This window comes from Mytilus trossulus, chromosome 1 (genome assembly GCF_036588685.1).
Source record: "Mytilus trossulus isolate FHL-02 chromosome 1, PNRI_Mtr1.1.1.hap1, whole genome shotgun sequence".
NCBI lineage: Eukaryota > Metazoa > Mollusca > Bivalvia > Mytilida > Mytilidae > Mytilus > Mytilus trossulus.
The window spans coordinates 59741198-59764589 of record NC_086373.1 but is presented as its reverse complement, the minus strand read 5'-3'; the positions used below and the strand labels follow the sequence as shown (position 1 = coordinate 59764589).

Here is a 23392-nt window from a genome sequence, read left to right as displayed (position 1 = left end):
TTCAATATACCGAGAGAAATTTATGTAATGGAAAATATTAACAAAAACCAATTGTCCGTTTTGTACCAAAATTATACACTTTAAAGCACGCGACGTTTTGCGCGGTGAAGATACTTTTCCGTAGGTGAATATGATTATTTATTCAAAATCACATTTTTATAGAAAACCCTACTAAAGTTTAAGACATATGGAATAACAAAAATTATACAACTTTATTAAAGAAAGAACAAGAAATTATTTTTTTATATTATTTTGGTGATAAATGTGGAAAAATGGTTTTGTCGGTTACCGCCTCAAAAACATTTGCGCATTTTATCTCTAATGAAGTACTTGTGGTAAATGTGGCCTAGCACAATATACGAGCAGTGACTATATATCACATCAAAGAATATTGAAATATTGCAGTATACATACAATTTATCTATATATATAGAATAACAGTAAAGATATAGCTATTGATACTAAAAATTAATAAAACTCATATAATACAAAACCCGTCAACGAATATAACAGCACAATGGAGTAATTTAATTATACATATATGTCATTTGAGGTAATATGGAAATAGATTTTCTTTCATTGTCGTGTCCGTTGTTCATAGCTATGTTGAATTAGAAGTTATATAACTGTTTTCATTAATTTTTCAAATAACTTATTGTATATACTCAGAAATGGAGGTTTTATGGTAAACCGTTGCCCACGCCTGTCTGCATGGGCACGTCATCTGACAGTTGATGTTCCTTTACTTGTGTCTTTATGAAATATTCTTCTTTTTTTATTTCGACAATGCATGATTTATGCAATAACAAGCTCTAACTCTTCCTAATTAGTCCTGATAATTTGAAAATGTATCAGTTTTAACTATATTCATTGCTACCAAATCTAATATTTATATTATATGTACAAAAATTAATTCAATCAATTTTTAAAAGAAAAAGTTAAACGGCATATGTATGCATCATTAAGTATTTGCATACATTGATTCTCCTTCAAGTAGTTCTTTGATACACTGGTAGCAGTATTCATACTGATCCTGTAAACAAAGGAATATAAAATGAATTGCAAGATACAACAATGTTGCACCGACAGTAAATATAACAACTTAGAAACTTTACATACGAGTTTTTATTTTACTTTTCATTAACATCTGTAAAGTTTGAAAAATATATACCTTTCTATCCAAATCCTTTTTTTTAAATCAATCTTATTTGTTTATACTTATTATAAATTGATATAATTTTATAAGGATTATTATTTTCGTTATGCTCTAAAAGAGGGATGAAATTAACCAGAGGGACAGTCAAATTCATAAATCGAAAATAAACTGACAACGCTACGTCTTACAATCTGTAGTTTGCATTAATGTGCACTTTGGTTGTGAATGTATCATAATTAACGCTATTACAGTCAATCCTTTTCTTTCCACTTGATTATACCATAATTGACACGTGTAAAGTTTTCCCTTCAAACAGATGCACACAACTCATGTATCTTGAAACCAAAATTCTTACATATACTTTCTCGATAGACCCGTATACAAAAAAAAACATATTATTGTTTTAGTCTTCAATACTAATTAAGTTAAGCTTTTTTTTATTTTAACACTCGCTTGTACACCAGCTGTAAGAAATTATGACCATTACTAAAAAAAAACGCAGTTTACATGTGTTCTGTTTCATACTGTTATTTGTCATTTGGTAATTATTTTGTTTTAGGACATAACACTGTCAGGTTGTTTACGACTTATGAGTTGATTATCGTTTTGACACCTTTTTTCTCTGTTTTACATTTCAATGCAGCTATCCTTAAGTAAATGTCTTTATGTAAAAGAGATCTGAAGTATTTCATTTTTATGTTTCATTCCAATTAAAATAAAGACCTCAAGTTTCGATCCAGGAAACAATTAGTAAAATACTATTTCTGGTATCAGTGACTTGTTAGCTTGAACTATTAGACGATTAACCACATCCTACTTATGTCTATCTTAAGCATCATCCTACTTATACCTCTTCTGTTTAAGTGCGATTTCAATCTATCAAGGAGAAAATCAAGAATCCCTTCCTATAAAGTACTATTTCTAATATTAGACCTTATTTTTTTACCTATTTGGCACAAGTATCGATAGAATTACATGTATTTCCTGTACTTTTGATTTCAATCTGTATTATATATATAAAATTAGTTTGATTTTGATCAATGTATTCTTACACACATCACCCGCCATACAACCTTTGATTCGGACACAAGGGCTGCAGGAATGACAATAGGAATCACAGACCAGCAATGCGATACTATATTCTACTGAAATATACATTGAAACTGGACATTTTCCTATGAATGTACTGCCGAGTGATTATGTTTTCAAACAACCTCATTTTTGGGACATATCTCTTTTAGATATATGCATTTAAACATTTCATGATAATGTGTTGATAATTCACTTACACTGGTTTTCAAGAATTCTGGGCGTCTGGTTTGAATTTTTCTTACAACTTGAAAGACATCGACTTCCTCATCTATTTCTATTTTATCCAAAAGTAGATAAAGTGCTACAAACAACCCACTTTTGGTGCATCCGTCTCTAAAATTGTTACGGAAAATGTGTTACATAATTTAGTACTAAAACTGGTTCAGTAGAATTTAGCTACGCTGGTTTTTAGAGGTTTTTTTCTACCAACGTGTACAAATCTAATATTCCGGCTGCCTAGGTTGAATATTATACATTTATTTCCCGTTCTTGAGGGAGATATGAAGATTTGTTCACCCAAGAATATTCATATTTCACGAGGGCTTTGCCCGAGGGAAATGTGATTTTTCGAGGGTGAACAAATCTTCATATCTCTCCAAGCTTAGGGAAATGAATGTTTTATTCCACTGCCTATGCTTCGTTTCCTTACTGAGTATACTATATTAATTTGTATACGTTTGTTTTCTCAAGGTTCCGATCTACAGAGGGGAATATGATATTCAGAGGGGAATATGAAGTTTTGTTCGACGTCACGTGTGATAGTTTCAACCAATCAAATGTTGATTTCACAATCAAAATCAACATGCAGTGGAATAATACTAATTACTAGATAGTAGTGACCTCTCCTACAAGTATGATATATTTTGTGATGCATTTTCTCCCTGATATTCAAATTCATCTTGCAAATGAGAAACTTAAAGGCAATGGAATCTACTAAATCTCAAAATTGATACAACAATTTCAAATTAATATCGACAATAAACTACAATACGCTCTTTTTATTTTGAAACAGTGGTATAGTCAGACTTGCAAAAATATACAATGGAATTTAGAAAAACGAATGCACTTTTCCTTTTGCTAGCACGTATTGGATAGTCATTTAGTCTCTGTTTCTTTGCTTATTAGAAAAATTCGAATGTGTATAAGGTTCCGCATATGTCATTATCAACGGTCCAATCTCGTAGACACTTTTATTTGTACTTTGGTATCGCTTTACATATGATGCTTGTATAGCAAACATTATAGCATCGACGCAAATGTTGTGATTTCTTCCATACGTGGAGTTCTTGTATTTAGCATAGAAGATTATGTTATGTTCAATCTTATTGTGGAATTGAGATGTTTTTTAAATCTTAAATTTGGGTACCTGCATACGACCGTGATAGGACATTTCAGTGATTTCCAACAATTAACTACACTTTTCAGAAGATCAACCATCAGCTTTGTTGAAGGAAGCGCAGAACCTTGCCACTCACTTGTCGTAAACACATTTATTATCCCTTTATCCTGTTGTTTCTGGGAAGAAAGAGATACAATTGAGAATGGAAATGAAGAATGTGACAAAGAGACAACAACCCGACCATATCATGATTTAAGAACTATTTATTGTATAATTAGTAGTTACTACAGATACATTGTATATGTGCAATACTGTTAACGGCAATAATGTTGTGTCTGCTATCACTGCTATCATTGACGATATCGATATATAAGTATCGATAGAAAAGGTTTTACCACACCTTTAATATAATTGAAGTCATGGTCGGTGGTTTTTCTCCAGGCACTCCAGCTAGTTTTACTAATTATAACTGGCCGCTACGAAATAACCTAAATGCAGTCCTCAAAAATCCAATCATCGCATTGATGTCAAAATATTCATTGATTTATATTGTAAGAATTTTATCAAACATTATAAATTATTTCATATGAACAAAAGGTTGGTTACTATTTTATTCAGACAACAGTTTGATGATAATCATGTTCGTACTCAAGTCCTCTGTTATACGACAGCGCTCACTTACAAATCGTGATTTTTTTATTAAGAAGTGGCGTTCGTACACGTCATTTTGAGTCTGATAATTTTTTTATTGTACTGCACATATACATATTTTGATATCCAACGATAATTTTGAAATAAACGGAAACATGTGAGCTTATAATACAAAAATGTACATAATACATTTCGAATTGAACTGTCGCTCAAGTTAAAACTACATATTAATTATTATCGTTTTATACCTTATATTTCAGAGCAATCTTAAGTTTATCCATACTATTGTCCTCTTCCTGCTGTATGCTAATATCATCAATTACTAGCGTTTCAGTTTTTCCTAACCACAGTTTTGCATTCTAATATAAAAATGAGCATACAAATACAGTTCTAAGCAATTTCCAATATGAACATGATAGAACAGTTGACATACAAATGTAATATTCAGAAATATTTTAACCTCGAAGACACTGTCTGTTTATTGTTCTAAGCATTTGTCTGCATTTACCTTCACCAAGAATGCTTTAAGCCAAAAAATTTGAAAACGTGGTATTGTTTTACAAATAATCGCTATATTTGTAAGGTCTCCTCAATTCTTAAATATCAGACATTTTTAAGCATCGTACTTTCAAATAGATATAAAAATTCTGAAGAAGGTCTAACAAAACACACGTCCAGTGACAAGACATTTAAAACAAACTTACTGGGTTAAGTTGGTCCAATAACACAATGATTCTGGAATTGTGGTCATATATCATAGTATAGAAATCCACAACAGTGTTTTTCATTGGACATTGTGTTACGAAGAATCGGCTTTCCTCTCTATATCCCTGAAGTTGTATAAAAATAATAATAACTCAAACGAACAATTGCACAAAATCCATCCAAATTTATTTAAATTACAAGTTGTATAATATACGTGGCCAAGAAAAAACCGCAACATACAACAAAACGAAAACAAAAATAAACAAAATCAGATAAAAGAAATAAACCCAAACAAAAACAAAAGCTTATATTACAAGTACATTGTACAATGAATTTAATTAATAACATTTTATAAACATGGTATATAAATTACCAATTTGAAGACATAACAAGGTTAAACAGTTGGAAAGCAAGTCCTTCGATATGGCCGTTGTCGTCAAGCTCTACCATCAACAATAGCAGGGGGAATTAATTAGGTGGCGCTACAGTCGTCCGTAACGTCAAAAAGTCCGCCAAATCAATCGGCTAAAAGATTGACGTTTAAAGTAATTTTTGCAACTTGTCATAGTTTTATTATAATTAAATTTAAAACTTTGTAGGTTTTGTGACCACTATAATTTCTTTACGACATACAAACATTACAAAAATAGCTTGTTATTGCTATTCCTTTATCCCGTCCGTTCTAAAAAAAAATAGCCCTCTTTTTTGTTCGCCATTTTGACGTTTGCGTATCCAAATACAGAAAAGAACGGTTATAATCTCAAATGAAACCGGGAAACCTATTTCAAATTTATATACTGTTTTGAAGCCATAATTTTTTACTTTTATACATCAATTTTAGTGACCACCAGCCATGTCAATTTGTATCTGGTTTTAGCTACGTTTCTACTTCAAAACAGTGAAGTTTAGCTTCTTTTCATTGTATCTGTTTCAAAGTGCTCTAAAATACTGATTTTATTAAAGACATGAATGAAATTTTGATTAAAAATTGTGGCTTTTCACAATTCCATTCGATACTTGTATTTTAAAGTAACTAAAACCCCTTTTGACCCCCTACACAAATTGACGGTGACATTGTTTTCTTTTTCAACATACGTCATGTAACGTTTATAACAAAATATGTGTCAGGGTCATGTGCATAGAAAGCATTTACACATAGGAAAAAGTGAAACAACAAACAAAGATCTTCTTAATTGCGTTAAAGGTAAACGTCTTGAAAAATTCTGACAGATCTGACAAATTATTGAAAGCCCACTGTATGGATGGACAAAAGCACAAAAAAAAGCAATAGAAAATGCATTGCAAAGAAAATTCGGTAGGAAAATAAAGGTCAGTTAATAAATTCTTGCTTATATTATTATCTCTTTACTTAGTAAGCTATATTTCCTTTCTCGATTTTATAGTAATAAGAGCAAAAACTAGCTTATCAAGCCAAGTCAGCCAAACAAGAAGTTAATTCATAGAGATGTGTTCTTACAAAATTGAATTTATTCATATGGCAAATTCTTGTCAAATTTAAGCATCATTGATAATTTATATTGAAGTAAAATGCACAAAATTTGTCCCACCAGTTTCATTTCATTTCCTATTACTAGTATTCAGGTCAAGTATATATACAATACTTTGTTTACAAATATTTAATTAAAGCAGCTGATAAAGCAACCTGTTCAAGAGAAGAAGCCCCCATTTTTTCCAAAAAGTTCACTTTCATAATCTATTAATAGTTATCAAAAGTACCAGGATTATAATTTTATACGCCAGACGCGCGTTTCGTCTACATAAGACTCATCAGTGACGCTCAGATCAAAATAGTTAAAGAGCCAAAACAAATACAAAGTTGAGGAGCATTGAGGACCCAAAATTCCAAAAAGTTGTGCCAAATACGGCTGAGGTAAAATACCCTGAGAAATAAGACAAAGGGCTACTGTGCAAGCTGATCTAATAGTTTAATTTTACAATAATAATGATTCTGAAATTCAAAATTGTGTCAATTTCACCTCTAATTTAAAGCATATTTTTTTACAGAATTTCTGTCAATATTTTTGGTATAAAACGTACAAATCCCTTTTTTGTATTTTACTGTTCAACTAAGAAACATAGGCTTCAGTTTAAAGGCTCTCTTAATTTGAAGAAATTTTTTGTGACTCTTGGTCACACTTTATAGAATATAAAATATATATGATCAGTACTATTTATTTAATAATTAGATCAATTTTCAGAAAGATTATTGAAATTGTATAAACTATGTTTTATTGCATTAAATATAATCAGAAGTGTTTAAAAAAATTCTGCTAGGAATGATCCCACATATAAAAATTACATGTAGTATATTTTATCCGCCAGATTTAATTTCTTTCAATATAGTTAGGTTTTTAATTTTATACATGTAGGTGGCATCATCCACATTTCTGAATTGCTTTTTTTTTTACTACACTTCAGCAATATTTTGTCTTTTATTTTTTTACATTTTAGTCCTTCTCTGAAAAATAGGGACGTATCTCTTCTTTATATTATCATAAGATAGTTATAAATCGAGTTTCGTTTATTTTCTTTCTATTTTTTGTAGAGTAAACACCTTTTTTAATTTAAATGCATTGTGCTGGGTTTTTATTTTTGAATGGTGATATTAAGGGGAGATAACCACTTGCACAAATTGGCATAAGAACCATCGTTTCGTTTTGAAATCAATTTGAAGTTTGCGTATCCAACATTATATTGCCGAGATATTCATATCGAGTGTTTGTTTTAATGAGATGTTTAATTAAATTTAAATTCAGCCCACCATTTTTAGTTCCCTCGTAAATATTTACATTTTTCGATAGTGAGACTAGACAATTTTCACCCAAACGCCAAGTTTGCAGATAAAATAAAGAATAAAGGACTTTGATTTGATATGTGAGCTTTGACAAGAATAAACTATGGATACTCAAGATTAGTTAGGTCAATAAGTTTTCATTACGACAATATCATTTAGTGAGTTAAAATGAGGCTTGTCTCGTCCGTTTTTTTACTGAAGTTTCATGGTCACTTGACTCTATTGTTGCTGATAAACTTGAAGTCAAACCGTGACCTGCTTTCCAACTGTAAATTTATAAAAGTTTGTCCATTGTTACCACACGTTGTAATGGTTGTGACGTTACGTTGTTGATAGTTCTAATAAGTAGGCGGGGTTTAGGTAGCAATAAACAGTTAGGAAAAAATACTAGAATTTGCCCTTATGAATTTTACCATCCCCTTTTCATTGCTTTCTTGCAATAGCAAGCTTACTGTTTGTGTCACAAATGTAGGTAGTCAGAATCTTCCATAGAATTTATATCCAGTATATAAAATGGTAAAATATAATTTCTTTTTGGTGTATCAATGGCAACAATCTGCATTTATTTGTTATAAAATATTGCAAAAAGGGGGGGGGGGGGAAGATGTCACATATTTCCCCAAAATTTGGCTAAAAGTAGAATTTCAATCGATTGAAGTAATACCTTTTCTGAAACTGTGTACATATATCATTCAGCAAATCCAACGAAAATCATATGTCTTTCATCTCATTTTTTTGTAAAATTGCGTCAAAAACTTCGTGTAGAAAAAGAGTGTTTGTAAACAGTACATTAATTTCTGGACCGATGGCCGGTCTAGCTATGAAAATACGGATTGTCAAACAGAAAACAGCACATAAAACATGTAAAAAATAATCTTGATGCTCTTATAAACCATTTTTGTAGGCTAAATTAGCACTCATCTGTCTAAACATGAATTTTATTACACAATAACTTTCCTATTTGAAAAATCCAAAGGGGCCAAAATGTGAAACTAAACTCCTAACTGTGTATTGCTACCTTATAGTTAAGTTGAGGTCATTGACGTATAAAGCTAACGTCTATACGTATAGCTTTATCTGTATAGTAAAATAGCTGACTGCAGTATAACAACACTTACAGGTATTATCACTGCGTTGATGTAATTAGTTCTTTTTTTCCCAAATGACATAAGGTATGGCCTAAAGTTGTCGTCTGCAATAAAATGTAATATGCGATTGCTCAGAATGGAACGATCAATTGGTAGAACACCTAATATTGGCCAATGATCCAACGTTAATTAACTTTTATTCTCAGGAAACAATAAATGAAAATGAGGTTAAAAATAAACGGTAAATCTTACCCAACACATTTGAATGTACTTATACCTATTTTATCCAAAAAAAACAGAATAAATAAATTTCAATGAATTTCAAATCTAAAATAGACATTGTTCAGAAAGATTTCTAAACATAACGAATAATATGTACTTACGTGGAAGAATATTCTTTACCGAATTCTTTGATATGTTTTCCCTCAAGTTGGCAGCGGTATATTCAGATGCAGCATACGAAGGCCGCAGAGTTTGTAATGTCTAGTTCAAAATACAATGGCATTTAACGAAACATCAATAAAAAAGTTGTTTTGTCCTTTGTATCAAATTTCCAACGTTTATATAGAGATTAGCTAAAATAGATGACTCAAATTCCATCAGTTTTGGTTGATGTGAATTTTGTCAGTAAAAATGTGTATTGATTGATATTGAAGACCCTTATACTAATTAACGGTGTATATGTAACCATCAGTCGTCGTTGTTTTCATGTTGTTTCCCAAATATGTATGCATATTGATAATAGCAATGTGATGTTTTGTGGTTTCATTTTATTGATGTTATTTAAGGTCAGAGTTGACAGAATATGTCACGTTCTATTGAATTTTTGGTTTCATGCATCCTTGGTTGAAGACTTTCGGTAACTTGCTGATGTGTGATGATGATTAATGTTTGGTTAAACGTCTTACCTCAAACTGCTGTTTGAACGCTTTCTGGTTTGTTGGAGATGTCGTCTTTTCCTGAACCTCCATATATTTACTAAAATCATTCTTTTGAATATTCGTTTCGTGTACGGTAAACAGTTCTAGCAGTGCATCAAATACGGTTTCATATTGTTCCTATATAATGTTAAGTATGCGTTCAATGATTTATTAATAAATTGCCCCCTTGATCTTCACCAAAGAACAATCAATAAAAATTTAAAGAGCATAAGCATCGGCAGTATATTAAATAAAACCTATTTCCATTATCTTTAAGCTTAGATCAAGGTATTTTAAAACTATAATTCATGTCTGTTTTTGTTACAAGTAAATCTTCAAAATGTGTATACCTCAACAAACAAAAAGTTTGGGAAAAAAATATAACAATTTGCAATGTTCATTACAACAAATATATATCCATATACTTCAGCTGCCTACGTGTTGAAAAAAGTTACGATAAGATATAATACTGAAGGGCTTGAACAAAAATTAAAAAGTGCACTAGGCCTTTCCCAAACAAATTTCTTCACTATCTTTCGTATTAGGTATAAAGATACATGTATACTACAGGTAGAATAAGGCATACATTTTGGCCAACATTAGGTTACTTAATTACATAAATCGATTCAGAAGACAAATAAAATCAACACACATAATCTGGGAAAATCGCATTAACTGCAAAAAGAAGCGAGACGGCCGGCTACGTCGACATGGTAAGCGTCTTCTGCTATGAATGTATCAACTGCCATACGAATCCGAATTTGTTCAAAACATGAAAATCGAATATCGGACACAATCGGTCAAATTAAAGTTTTAGACGTCTTATCGTGTACCCAGATTCTAAGACTGGAAGAGTATATTGCTAGTGAGTTGCGACACAGATATATCGTACTTGTTAATCAATTCGTGATAGAAACAAAACATATAATGTCGTGTCGATTATAGTTGTTCATCCGCGTACCTCTGTTAGTTAAAACATATTTATTTATAGTGGATTGGGAAACAAATTATTGCAACTTACATTAATCCTTTTCCAACTTGCAGATGCGACTACTGCCTTGTAGCGGCTTTAGCCTGCTCTTTTTCGAAATCTACAAGGGTATATTTTACGTGCAAAAGATATAGCTCTCTCTTAACACGGGTCAGCCATTTATCGTTCCCTTCCGACGGACGATCATCGTTTCCTCAAGACAATACTCGCAAATGGTGTCAAGGGAGAGCCTTAAATTAAGTCCCTGAGAATTTCACTCCAGAACTTGGATCGAACCAGGAACTTTTGTATTAGTAGTCTGATGCACTAATCACTACACCACGGCTCTCTATTATACCTCTGTTGGAGCACTCCCTTGATGATAAAGATCATGTAACGGGAACATGCGCGATCGTAGCGTTTATTTTGATATGCTAACGCATTACGAGGAAACAGTTGGTAGGTGTCTACTGCAAAATGAGAAGTTGACAATTGGAAAGGTGCAATCAATCATCACCTTTGTCTAAATTCTATATTGATGGTGTTGTCCATATGTGTGAACATTAATATAACACTGTTCATCGTATTATTTAATTGTCTTAAGATAAAATAAAATATGTGTGTTCGTTCCTGAAAACATCTACTTTCATAACACGATCTAGACCAATATGAGCACCATAATCAAATCTCTGTAACCTTTCCGATAATACACTCTGAGACTGATAGACAGCAAAATTTAAACATTGCATTCCTTTTAAAAAGAATTTCTTTGGCTCGTGATAGATTTCTTCATTTATAAATAGTCACTTTAAAAAGTTATCAGTACAAAAGTTACCTACCGGTGTTTGAATCATGTTCATTCGATCTTTTCTCATCATCTGAACATATTCCATAACATTAACGTAGTTGACTTTCTTTCCATGCTCATACAAAGCATCTATTGCAATAAATGTCCCTGTTCTTCCTACACCAGCGCTGAAAATTATGTATCGAATGATATAATCAATATAGAATAAGAACTTGTAAAAGGCTTGTTGACGTCTGCCTCCTTAACATTCAAATCAATGAAATTATAAATATGCAACTCAAATCAATGAACATTAACGTCACGGTACCCAAATTGCACCGAGTACCCAAATTGCACCTAATTAGCAAAAATAGCAGCGGAAATCTTTCATCATTTCCTAGACTTAACAATTTGTATTAGTAATGATTTGATACTATGCACGTCTTTCAACATATAGGTAAACTTATTTAGATATACACAAAATGTTCACGGTAGTTATCAAGAGATGAAATGTTTACTGAAAAAGCAAAATGTACGGAAACGTCGCCATGCGACATCATCAAAACGTCATCGTTATAACATTAGCAAATACAATATGTTACAAGTATCCATTTCTTAAAAAAAAAACGAAGAGTAAGCATGGACCAATATGCAATTTGGGTACTCCTAATTGATCCTAATTACCGAATAATTGATGGTTTGGAGGTCAGTTCAGATCAAGTTGTCTATGATTATTTATGGATTCAAAATTAAATTGGTGAAACCATATGGTAAATAATAATACATCTACAAAATAAACACATAATTACTTTTGTCTGAGGCATAAATGAACGTAGGTTAAAAAAAGGCAAATAGGTGCAATTTGGGTACCCTCACGTTACATAAATAAGGCCGTTAGTTTTCTCGTTTGAAATGTTATACCTTGTCATTTTGGGGCCTTTTATAGCTGACTATGCGGTTTTGGCTTTGCTCATTGTTGGAGGCCGTACGGTGACCTATAGTTGGTAATTTCTGTGTTAATTTGGTCTCTTGTAGAGAGTTTACTCATTGGCAATCACCCCACATCTTCTTTTTTATATCTTTTATTTTCTGTTTCATATACCCCAGTATCTTCCTTTTTGTTAAGAATAGTAACCTGCCTTGACTAACAAGACTTAACAATACAATACTGCAATTTATGCTACATATATATACTAGAGGATATTCGAAAAAGTTGTTTTTTTGGTATTTAATGTTTCAGTATGGAATAATATGATAGGAATCGACAAGTGAAAACAGCTGTTCTTAATATTACATGCATACCTGCAGTGTACAACCATAGGTCCATACTGATCACAATCTTCGAGTTTGACTTTCCTGTAAAAATGTACTAATTGGATGCTGTCAGGAACACCGTGGTCTGGCCATTGAGTAAAATGAAAATGGTGAATGGTTCTTTCCTTTTGGCTCTAAATAAAGGGTTATTATTAGAAAAAATAAGTAAAACAAGAATGTGTCACCAGTACACAGATGTCCCATCCGCACTATAATTTCTATGTTCAGTGAACCGTGAAAATTGGGGAACATCTCTTATTTAGGATGAAAATAAGAAAGATCATATAATAGGGAACATGTGTATTAAGTTTCAAGTTGCTGTGACTTCAACGTCGTCAAAAACTACCTTGACCCAAAATTTTAACCAAAACTTTAACCTGAACTTCGTACTATCAGTTTCAATGTTCAGTTGACCGTGAAATTGGGATCAAAACTTTTATATTTTTTTTTTTTTTAAATATCTTATTAGAAATATCATACCACGGGGAAAATGTGACAAACGAACAGACGGACGGACGAACGGACACACAGACCAGAAAACATAATTCCCCTGAATTGGCCATAAACTGCAGTAAAACTTACCTAAAGGCTATGAAATAAACAATACACCATGATATATTGTATTACATAAATAGTATTTCTTATTACCGTTTTACCTACAACTGAACTATTTAATTTATCGAAATGATAAGAAAATTGTGTTCATTACCGTATCTTTATTGTTGGATATAGTTATCAGTCTATATACATAGAGAGTGTTTTCTTTTTCTTTTGTCATTGTAAGTTGATAATTGTGCACTACCATTGGGTCATTAACTGCATCAGGCCAGTATTGTACACATTTTTCCTGAAGAAAATTTATAAACATGTGATATACTAACATTAAATCACTCTTCGGAAAAAAAGAAGATTTCAAATATCGATCCAGAAACATCTTTCAGTAACTGAAACATGTGTAAGTAGCCTGCCACGTCTACTATATTTGTGCTACTATTTTGCGCTTTGTACCGATCTGATGATATTGGTGACTATGCATAATTGGTTTTACTCATTGTCGAAGAACTGTAGTTGCTAATCTCTGTTTCATTTATTTCATTGTGGAGAGTTGTGTGATAACTGGTATTATCGCTATTTTGTGCTTTTTTCCTTTTATTTATTTTAGTGATAATTTTCATATCATGCTTCTCGTTTGAGATGGAAAAATTATTGCTAGAAACTAAGGAGGCCACGTGGCGTTGCTAACGAAATTGACATGAAATTGACAACGTAGTCATAGGTAAAATAGCGATAAACAGATTATCATTGGTCATCTCAACTCGCTTGCTTTTCTCACTTTCGCTGTACCAGCTCAAGCGAGAAAATCAATCTCGTTGAGATGATCAACGATAATCTATAAATCATACCACATCTTTTATGTTTTAAATAACGTTTCTAAATTTCTTTTTCTTATATCTTGATCTGTTGCAAGTTTTAGTTAAAAGCAGTGCGTGTTTAATGCCTATCAAGGTCTTTAAAGCAGTTATTATGATAATTGTTTTGTTCTATATCCAGTACTAGTTCGAAGTGTTGGTTTTTTTTTCTCTCTTAGGAAACAAATTTAAAAAAAGAAACTGTTAATATGCACATCGTTTGTTGATGTGGTTCTCGTTTCTCGGTTTATTTATATTGAGTAGACCGTTCGTTTCCCCGTTTCAATGATTCTACACTAGTCATTTTGGGAGCCCTTTATAACTTGATGTTCGATGTGAGGCGAGGCTCCTTGTTGGAGACCGTTTTCTTACCTATAATAGTTTACTTTTATTCATTGTGACTTGGATTGAGAGTTGTTTCATTAGCACTCATACCACACCTTCTTATATCTACATTCATATTATCCGCAAGTAAACCTATGTCCTAACTCTATATTTCTCGACGCGTTTGATATTAGAACAATCACAGATTGCAAAGCTCCTAAGATAAGGATGGTAAATTGACGTCCTGTGGCAAATATTACACAAACATATGTACTTGGATTTATGTGATATAAATGTTCAATATTAGCTCTGCTTTGAACAATAACTCAGGAAGAGTCTTTTAGGAATACCAAACCGGATGGTTACTAGTGTTATTCGCTTCCTACTTGAACACTTAAAATTGAGAATGGAACAGTTTACTTTTTACCTTCGCCATGCTGTCTTAAATGTAAAATATCACTAGCGTGGTGTAGAAACCTCCTTATTGTTTAAATCTTTAAAGGTAGGCATAGTGCCACGATATAACCATGACAATATTCCCGTAGAGCAATGAATGTAGGGGCATACTTTCACAACATTTTTTTTAGATACATCTTTATCATTTGGTCTCTTATTAAATGTTGTCGCATTTACATTCATACCACATCATTTTTGTTTTACAATATTGTTTGTCACCTCTAAAGCCGAATTCTTGATTTGGTTGTTATGTAATGCTCAGTATTTTTTTTAATAATATAATATCATGTAACTGATTTATTTTATTCAATGTGATAAAGTAATAAGATACCCTGCTTCCCTCTCTCAGCTGTGTAACCATTACAATTTTGCCAACATTTTCCTGCCATATCATATGCCAGAAATCTCTGACGGTATTTTTCTTGGGACCTTGAATCAGATTACAAAATAAAGAATTACAAAATAAGCGTTGGCACAATTTCAATACATGTAACAGATTTTTTTTGTAACTTAGAGAGACATAAGAAAATAATGTACATTTCGGTCCCCATGATAAGTCATATATGACCTATGGTCTTTTCTATAGTTTGGACAGGAATTATTGCCGTTTGGAGCTTATAAAATCTCGAAAAAATATGTTCTGTCCTCTAAAATGTCTTTCGTATCTTCGTATATTGCATATTCACATATTTTAAACTACATTTTAATGAAAATAAAATCATCATTACTATTCCAAAATAAAGTCAAAAGTATTTGAAATTAGAATTTTTGATTAGGGAAGGTATTTCTACAATAAATATAAGATGTATATGACAGCAACCCATCAATACATAGTAGTTAAAACAAAATATATTGAGGTCATCAAAATCATTAAACAAAGCTTAAGGTTCCAAAAATAAAAAAAAGTTTTGTTTTTAAAAGCCCTCAAGATATCAGATGCACTTTAAAACAAGAGTATAATTTTAAACTATCTTAACGTCTATGCAGTCAACCCTATAAAACATACGGACAATTCTGATTTCATAAACATGATTCCTTTTCATTTTAGTTATATAATGTTTAAACTTTTGTAGCATGCAAGTTTCAAATGAATAAGCTTTTTTTTAGATAAAGTATCCACATACCTTGGGCTGCTATGTAAGCCTTTTCTTTGTCATAATTCTGAAATTAACATGCTCCTAAGTATTAAAATAGCTAAAATATTCGATAGTAATGTAGTGTAAAGATATTAATGTTTTAAAACAATTCACATTATAAATGAAAACATACGTGTATAACTGATAATTATGTGATATTTTTTACGTAAAGATTTAAATGACAAAATAATAAAAGACAATAAACAACAGTTACTTTTATTAGATACAAAGCTCTTAAAATAACAAATATTTTATTAAGCTTAAGCAAATCAGAGCTAAAACAAGAGGCTCTCAAGAGCCTGAATCACTCACCAGTTATTTTTTTTGCTTAATCTTTCATCAATGATTATTTTGTTTTTTATCAATATGTTCCATTTTAGTTATAGTGTCTATGTTTCATGACATACAAGGAAATTAAATTCAAATTTTGTACTAGATTCATTTGAGAGAAAAACTTACGTACGTAATACTGTCCTTAAAGGGCAATAACTCCTTGAGGGGATAATTGACAATTTCTGTCGATTGAACCGTTTTGTAGATCTTACTTAGCTAAACATTTTTGCTGTTACAGTTTATAGTTTATCTTCATTGGTATTCAAGGTAATAACCAAAAACTGAAAAATGTCCTTAAAACAACCAATTTTGTGGCAGCAACCCAACAATGGAATGTTCGGTTTGTCTGAAAATTTCAGGGCCGAGAGATCTTAACCTTCTGAAAATTTCTATGCCTGTCAGATTTGGTCTAAATGCTTCAGTTTCTGAGATATAAGCTAAACACTGCATTTTTCCCCTATGATCTATTTTTAGCCATGGCGGCCATGTTTGTCGATGCAATTTGTAAACTATATAGATACCAGAAGAAACATTAAGTTGAAGTTTGAAGGTTTTTGGTTCAGTAGTTTCAGAGGAGAAGTGTTTTTAAACAGTTTACGACGACATACTATGACGACGACGACAGACAACGGAAGATGACGGACGCCAATTGTTTGCGCAAGCTCACATAGGGCCCTTCAAGCCCCGGTGAGCTAAAAAAAGAATCAGAAAATATAAAGTTTAAGGCATAGGTCAATTCCCACTGTAAAATTAAAATATTATAATTTCATCACCTACATCAATGTAATTAGCATTAATATAATCCGTCTTTTTGTTTCCCTTCAGTACAATACGTGAATGGTCATCTAAAAGAAAGGGAAAAAAAACACGTATATAAACCAGATATTGCATTGCTTAAATAGTGTATAACATACTAAAATTCAACAAAACTGATAACGTATATTGATAAGTGTGTGTCAATTTCATATACAGTGTACACTCAAAATCAATGATTTGTTATCGATTTCCAAAAACAAAATTCCAGTGATTGAGGTTTTCTTATTAAGAAATATTAATCATTAGTTGTGAAATATTTTTTTTCAATATTGCTTAACCTAACAGATTGAAAAGTAAATGTTTTAAAGAGTTGATCACCGTACATTATATTTTTCAAAGTGCATATATTAAATTCAAAAGTATTTGTCTACATAAAGAATGTCTGAATATGTCGTGAAGTATTAATTGCAAATTTGCCAGATCTCCTATTTTGAGTTATTATAACATACATGGCCATGTTGTTAGGAAACGGTTTTTAACTTTATTTTCTTCTTTTGAGCCCTCAACATGTGGATGAACAAGACCTTTAGGTAAAATCTACAAAAATAAAAATAAAAATACCCTTAATTGTTATGGTTATAAATGTTTAAAATTTTAATGAAATAAACTTTAGGTGATATATAAAGGAATTTTATCAATGACTACTTGAACGACGTATTAAATAAGCGGAGACGATACTAAAAGTGCATAATCATTTACAAGTTGAAAAAAAGCTAAGTACTGCATAAAAATCATTTCAAATCAAACGCAAGTTGAATCAACATACGATTGAAATTTACATCCGTGCGTGCTCTGTAAGGGAGCTACCATTTGATTTTTATGGGGGGGGCTAGGATGAAAAATTTTGTCCTGCTTTTTTTTTTAGTTGTAATCTCTGTCCTGCCTTTTTATTTTTTACTCTATTCGGTCCTGCCTTTTTTTTTACTAGTTTATCCTGACTTTTTTTACCCAAATTGTCATCCTGCCTTTTTTTTTACCAAGAAAGTCATCCTGCCTTTTTTTTTTACTCAAAACTCCTGTCCTGCCTATTTTTTTCAAATTTCATCCTAGCCCCCCCATAAAAATCAAATGGTAGGTCCCTAAGTGTAAACATTTTCTGATTTTCTACCTGTAATTACTCGCGCCTTATACGCATAACTGATTTTTTTGGTCATAAATCCGATTATAATACTCTACCTTGAATTGAAAACATAACCCTGCATGTAAGATAAGTATTTCGCGAGAGATATCAGAACCTCGGCCTTTTATTTAGGATAAATAAATAAAGTGCAGTCGTCAGTCCACTGTAAATTATCCGTGCACAACAATAATTGAGCAACAATTGCATTTGATTGAGGTAAAACATGTGAATATAAAAAGAACATTTTTGATTTCAGTTACAAGACATATTATGAGTGTCTAACCTCGTATTCGTTCTTGTAACCTCCTTCTACCTGTTTTCCTTTAATAACTTTCTTCAAATTTTGAACGTTTATCTTGTAGACAGAAAGATCAGTATGCAATTGTTTTAACACGCTATCATTCCTTCCAGATGATAGTTCAGTTTCATCTGTTTCTTGAAGATTAACAGTTACCTCCCTTGTATCTGATGTAATGGCTGCATTCACATATTCGTGTTTATTTCTGCTTTCGTTTTTCTGATCTATAAATAATATTCTAACACTCTTATGACGCAAATTTAACCAAATTTTTCAGTGGGTTTCCTCTAACATGGAATTATTGTTGTTAATTTTTGTAAAAAAAAAGACAAATAAGATTCATACAAAATTTTCACGAGGCACCCTAGTATATCAATTATTGATTTTTTTTTAATCAAAACAAGTATAGAAATACTTCAAAAAGTGTTACTAAGATGTTGTTTTTTTTACATTACTGCTTGTTGTTGAGTACCTTAAGCTACACTATTTGACGTATACATAAAGTAAACATTAAACAAACTTAATGACAGCCATTCGTTTGTATTGACAATTTTTCATTTAAAATTAAACAAGAACTTTAATGTCAAGTACACCTCCACTCGGTATAGATACTGATAATTTCATGATCACAGTAGGGCAACCGGAAGCGCCTGAGTAAGGATTTCGCCGCTCAGTGATACGGTTCACTAGTCGACGTTGTCAACACGTAATGGCGGCCATTATTTGACGTTGGATTTGGCATTCCATGCTGAAAAGTTGCATTTATGACATTCTTGTATGCTTAATCTTTATGCTGAATAACACAAAAGGTAATGGTTTATACCAGATATTTTAGTTAATTACTATCAAATAAGTCGGATCCAAAGAAATGATTTAAACGGCAAAAATAAAATCAAACATGAAAATTGAAATCCAATATATCATCATTTCCTTATAATATACTAGTATTGAATCAACGATATACTGGTGAATTACTTTCGGATTTCGGTCTAAGGTATCCGCACTTGTCTCCGGAAATATTATACCCACACAAGTTGTCAACATCCGTTTTTAAACTGGTCAAGGTGTTCTTCACGATCTCCATGGAAAATATTCACGCTTTCACTTTTTGCTCAGATAATAGAACATTGTAAATCTCTAACTGAAAATACGGACCCAAATGAATTCGAAAGCACGTATGATCACGTTTCATGCCGATTGCAAGTTCTCGAAAAAGGGGGGTACACATGTAATTTCAATGCCTCATAAATTGCAAAATATAGGCTACTGAGGCACCACGAATTTTGTCTTTGATGAACGTCTCGGGTTCAACTCAAAAGTGGACCCCATACTGGGCCCATAGGCGGATTTAGGGGGGGGGGGGGGGGGGGGTGCAGGCTCCCTCTTTTTGGGAAAAAATTTGGTTGCTTATATAGGGAATCAATGAAGCGTGTCTAGAGCCCTCTTAGGTCAGGCAGTGGGCCCCCACCTATGAAGATCCGCCACTAGACCCACTTTTACTGTTGGATGTTTTATGTATACCAGGTATAATATTTCATTCGGAAAAAAATATTTGTGTCCCTGATTTCATATATATATATGTCGTGTACATATGTACACCAAAATGTAAAATTCATAAAAATTAAATCTTTCATTAACATAAAATACAAAAGGAAAGCGATACAGGCACAGGCTCCTCTTTCCCATACACAAAAAAATAATAGATAGCCATGCATCCTCTAAATTCATATCTCATATTTTAAAAGAAATTTACACATTGAAATTAACCACTGAATCACCCACCCATTTCAGAGCTTATACATGTACATGTATCTCATGACCAGGAATTATTACAAATTTGATATGCCTGTACATATTCTTTATATCCATTATGTTATATTCTTCCTATAGGCTATAGTCATATATATTTTTACAACTAATCATGCTAATTATCATGCTAATCCATTGACAATATTAATTTCTTTCAAAAAATGTACTCCAACTTGATTGATATCATAATATTATCAAAATAATGGTGTTATGACAGTGGTGGTTCATTGATTCAAATTAAAACAAGGTTGTGAGTGCCCTGAAAATTTAAAAAAAAATCAGCTTGCATATATTTATGTACACTGTACACTATTATAATACATGTTTTCTTTGCCTGTAACTTTTATGAATTGAGTAGAAATTTATAATAATAGATATATAAAATTGCGAATGGAAATGGTTTATGTGTCAAAGAAACAGCAACCCAACCAAAGAGCAGACACCAGTCTATAGCCACCAATGGGTCTTCATTGGATCAAGAAAATGTGGGGTTTTTTGGTAATTTATTTGGCAAATTTGTATTCATGTGTTGATAATAACAATGCAAAATTAATTAAATTTTGCTTTGAATAATTTAGTATTATAGATTTAGTAATTGTATGTACATTTGCTTTATATTTACAGGATGGAGAAAGATGTTCACTATGAATCAAAAATTCAAAACAGAGAACTTTTATATATCAACAAAAACAATTGCAGTACATGCACATATACATGTATAAAAGGTATGATATACATACATGATACAGCAAGAAAACAGTAATCAAATGGAATGTCAAATTATTTTGTTTAAAATAGAAAATAAGATATATTCATGTACAGAATGGTAACCGAGGTGGTTCAATTGTTTATTAGCAGACATTTTTGTTGAACTTATGCAGGATTGAATAAATGAAACTTAAGCTGACTATGGGCTCAATGTGTAGTAAAAAGAGGATTTTGAAATATATGCAAGATTCATCAACATTAGAATGTGCACAAGTGAAATATCACCTTATTTAGTAAAAAAAAAATCAGATTATTGACTCAGTTGTTTTCATGAAAAAAAAGTTTCAAAGCAATATCACTGTTGTATACATGTACTTAATAAGATTCCTCATTTTTCTTGAACCTGCAACTTTTGTTGCAGAAAGCTCTACAAAGAGATAGTGATCTGGCCACTATGGAAGTGGGGTTAGGTAACTACTCAAAAGACTTATATTTTAAAGGGTTGAAGACCTGGATGCTTCATCTTTGGTATATAGATGCCTCATGTTAAGAAGTTTCTCTCAGGCACATGTCCAATGTCCTTGACCTGATATTCATGGTTCAGTGACTTCTTGTAAAGAAAGTTAAGATTTTTTATAATGTTAAATTCTCTCTCATTATAAGTAATAGGATAACTATATTTGGAATGTCATACCTGGCAAGGTCCTGATGCCCGTCAGACAGTTTTCACTTGTCATCTTTTCATGGATCAGTGAACAAGGTTAAGTTTTTGTGGTCAAGTCCATATCTCAGATACAACATGTATAAGAAATAGGTCTAGGATAGTTGGTGTATGGAAGGACTGTAAGGTGCAAATGTCCAACTCGCAGGTGTCATCTGACCTTGACCTTATTTTCATGGTTCAGTGGTTACATGTACATGTAGTTAAGTTTTTGTGTTTTGGTCTGTTTTTCTTATATTGTATACAATTGGTCTACTGTATTTGGTGTATGGAACGATTGTAAGGTGTTCATGTCTAGCTGGCAGGTGGCATCTAACCTTGACCTCATTTTGATGGTTCAGTGGTAAAAGTAAAGTTTTTGATTTTTGGTCTTTTTTTCTAATACTATATGCAATTGGTCAACTATATTTGGTGTATGGAAATACTTTATGATCTATATGTCAATCACACAGGTTTTATTTGAACTTGAACTCATTTTGACAGTTTATTGTCCAATGTTAAGTTTTTTGTTTTTTTTTGGTCTGTTTTCTTAAACAATGAGCAATAGGTCAAATATATTTGGTGTATGGAAGATTTGTTTTCTGTACATGACTGCCTGTAACAGTTCATCTGACCTTTATCTCATTTTCATGGTTCATTGGTCAATGTTTTGTTTACTTGTTTAATGTTAAGTTTGTGTGAAAGTTGTAATAAAGCTTTATATTTAGGACCATCAACATAATATCAATGATAAGTAAAGAAAAAGCGAGACATTTCAGCGTGTGCACTCTTGTATTGTATACTTCTGAAAAACGAATATATCATCCCTCTGGACTCAAGTGTTTCCCTTTTATTTTGCATGCATGTAATTTAAAGAAATCTCACTTTTACCTTTTGGCTATTTCAAGTTTTACCATTCCAGAATTATTTGACTATTTTCATGTTAAAAAAGACTCTTACTTTTTACACATATGTTGTAAAACTCTATTTTCAAGAATTGAATCACAAGGATGACTTTGATCAAATAAGCTCACTTTTGGATACTTATCACATATCACATACTTAAATTATCTATTAATTGAAAATGGAAATGAGCAAGGTGTTAAAGAGACAACCCTATCAAAGAGCAGAAAACATGTCTGTCAGAGCAGAAACAATAGTGAACTTAGATTGATTTCCTTCACTTTTGCCCTATTATTGAGATATAGTGAAAGAATTTTAATTCTTTTATCCCTATCAATTTAGTGAGAGGGGAATCAGTATTCAACACTGCATTACTACATGTATATATCCTACCACCAGTTTAATACAAATGTATGATATACACAACCATGCTTTGAACATAGCCCCTGTGACTGAAAGGAGAAAAGAGATGCACAACAATCTTTTAAAAAAAAATCAATGAAGTATTTTAAATGATATAATGTAGCTAGCCATATGGAATAT

At 31.8% G+C, this 23392-nt stretch overlaps 1 protein-coding gene across 1 annotated transcript in view; it reads right to left on the bottom strand.

The window, feature by feature from the left end:
• Positions 1–279: 279 nt before the first annotated feature.
• Positions 280–23392, bottom strand: part of LOC134680775 (receptor-type tyrosine-protein phosphatase epsilon-like) — a 94149-nt gene continuing 71036 nt past the window's right edge. Inside the window, exons 18-19 of the mRNA XM_063540008.1 lie at positions 2446–2581; positions 280–1033 (exon numbers count right to left, since the gene is read on the bottom strand). Of these exons, the coding sequence (XP_063396078.1) occupies positions 962–1033; positions 2446–2581 (208 nt within the window). The 3' untranslated portion in view covers positions 280–961. The remainder of the gene's footprint in view (positions 1034–2445; positions 2582–23392) is intronic.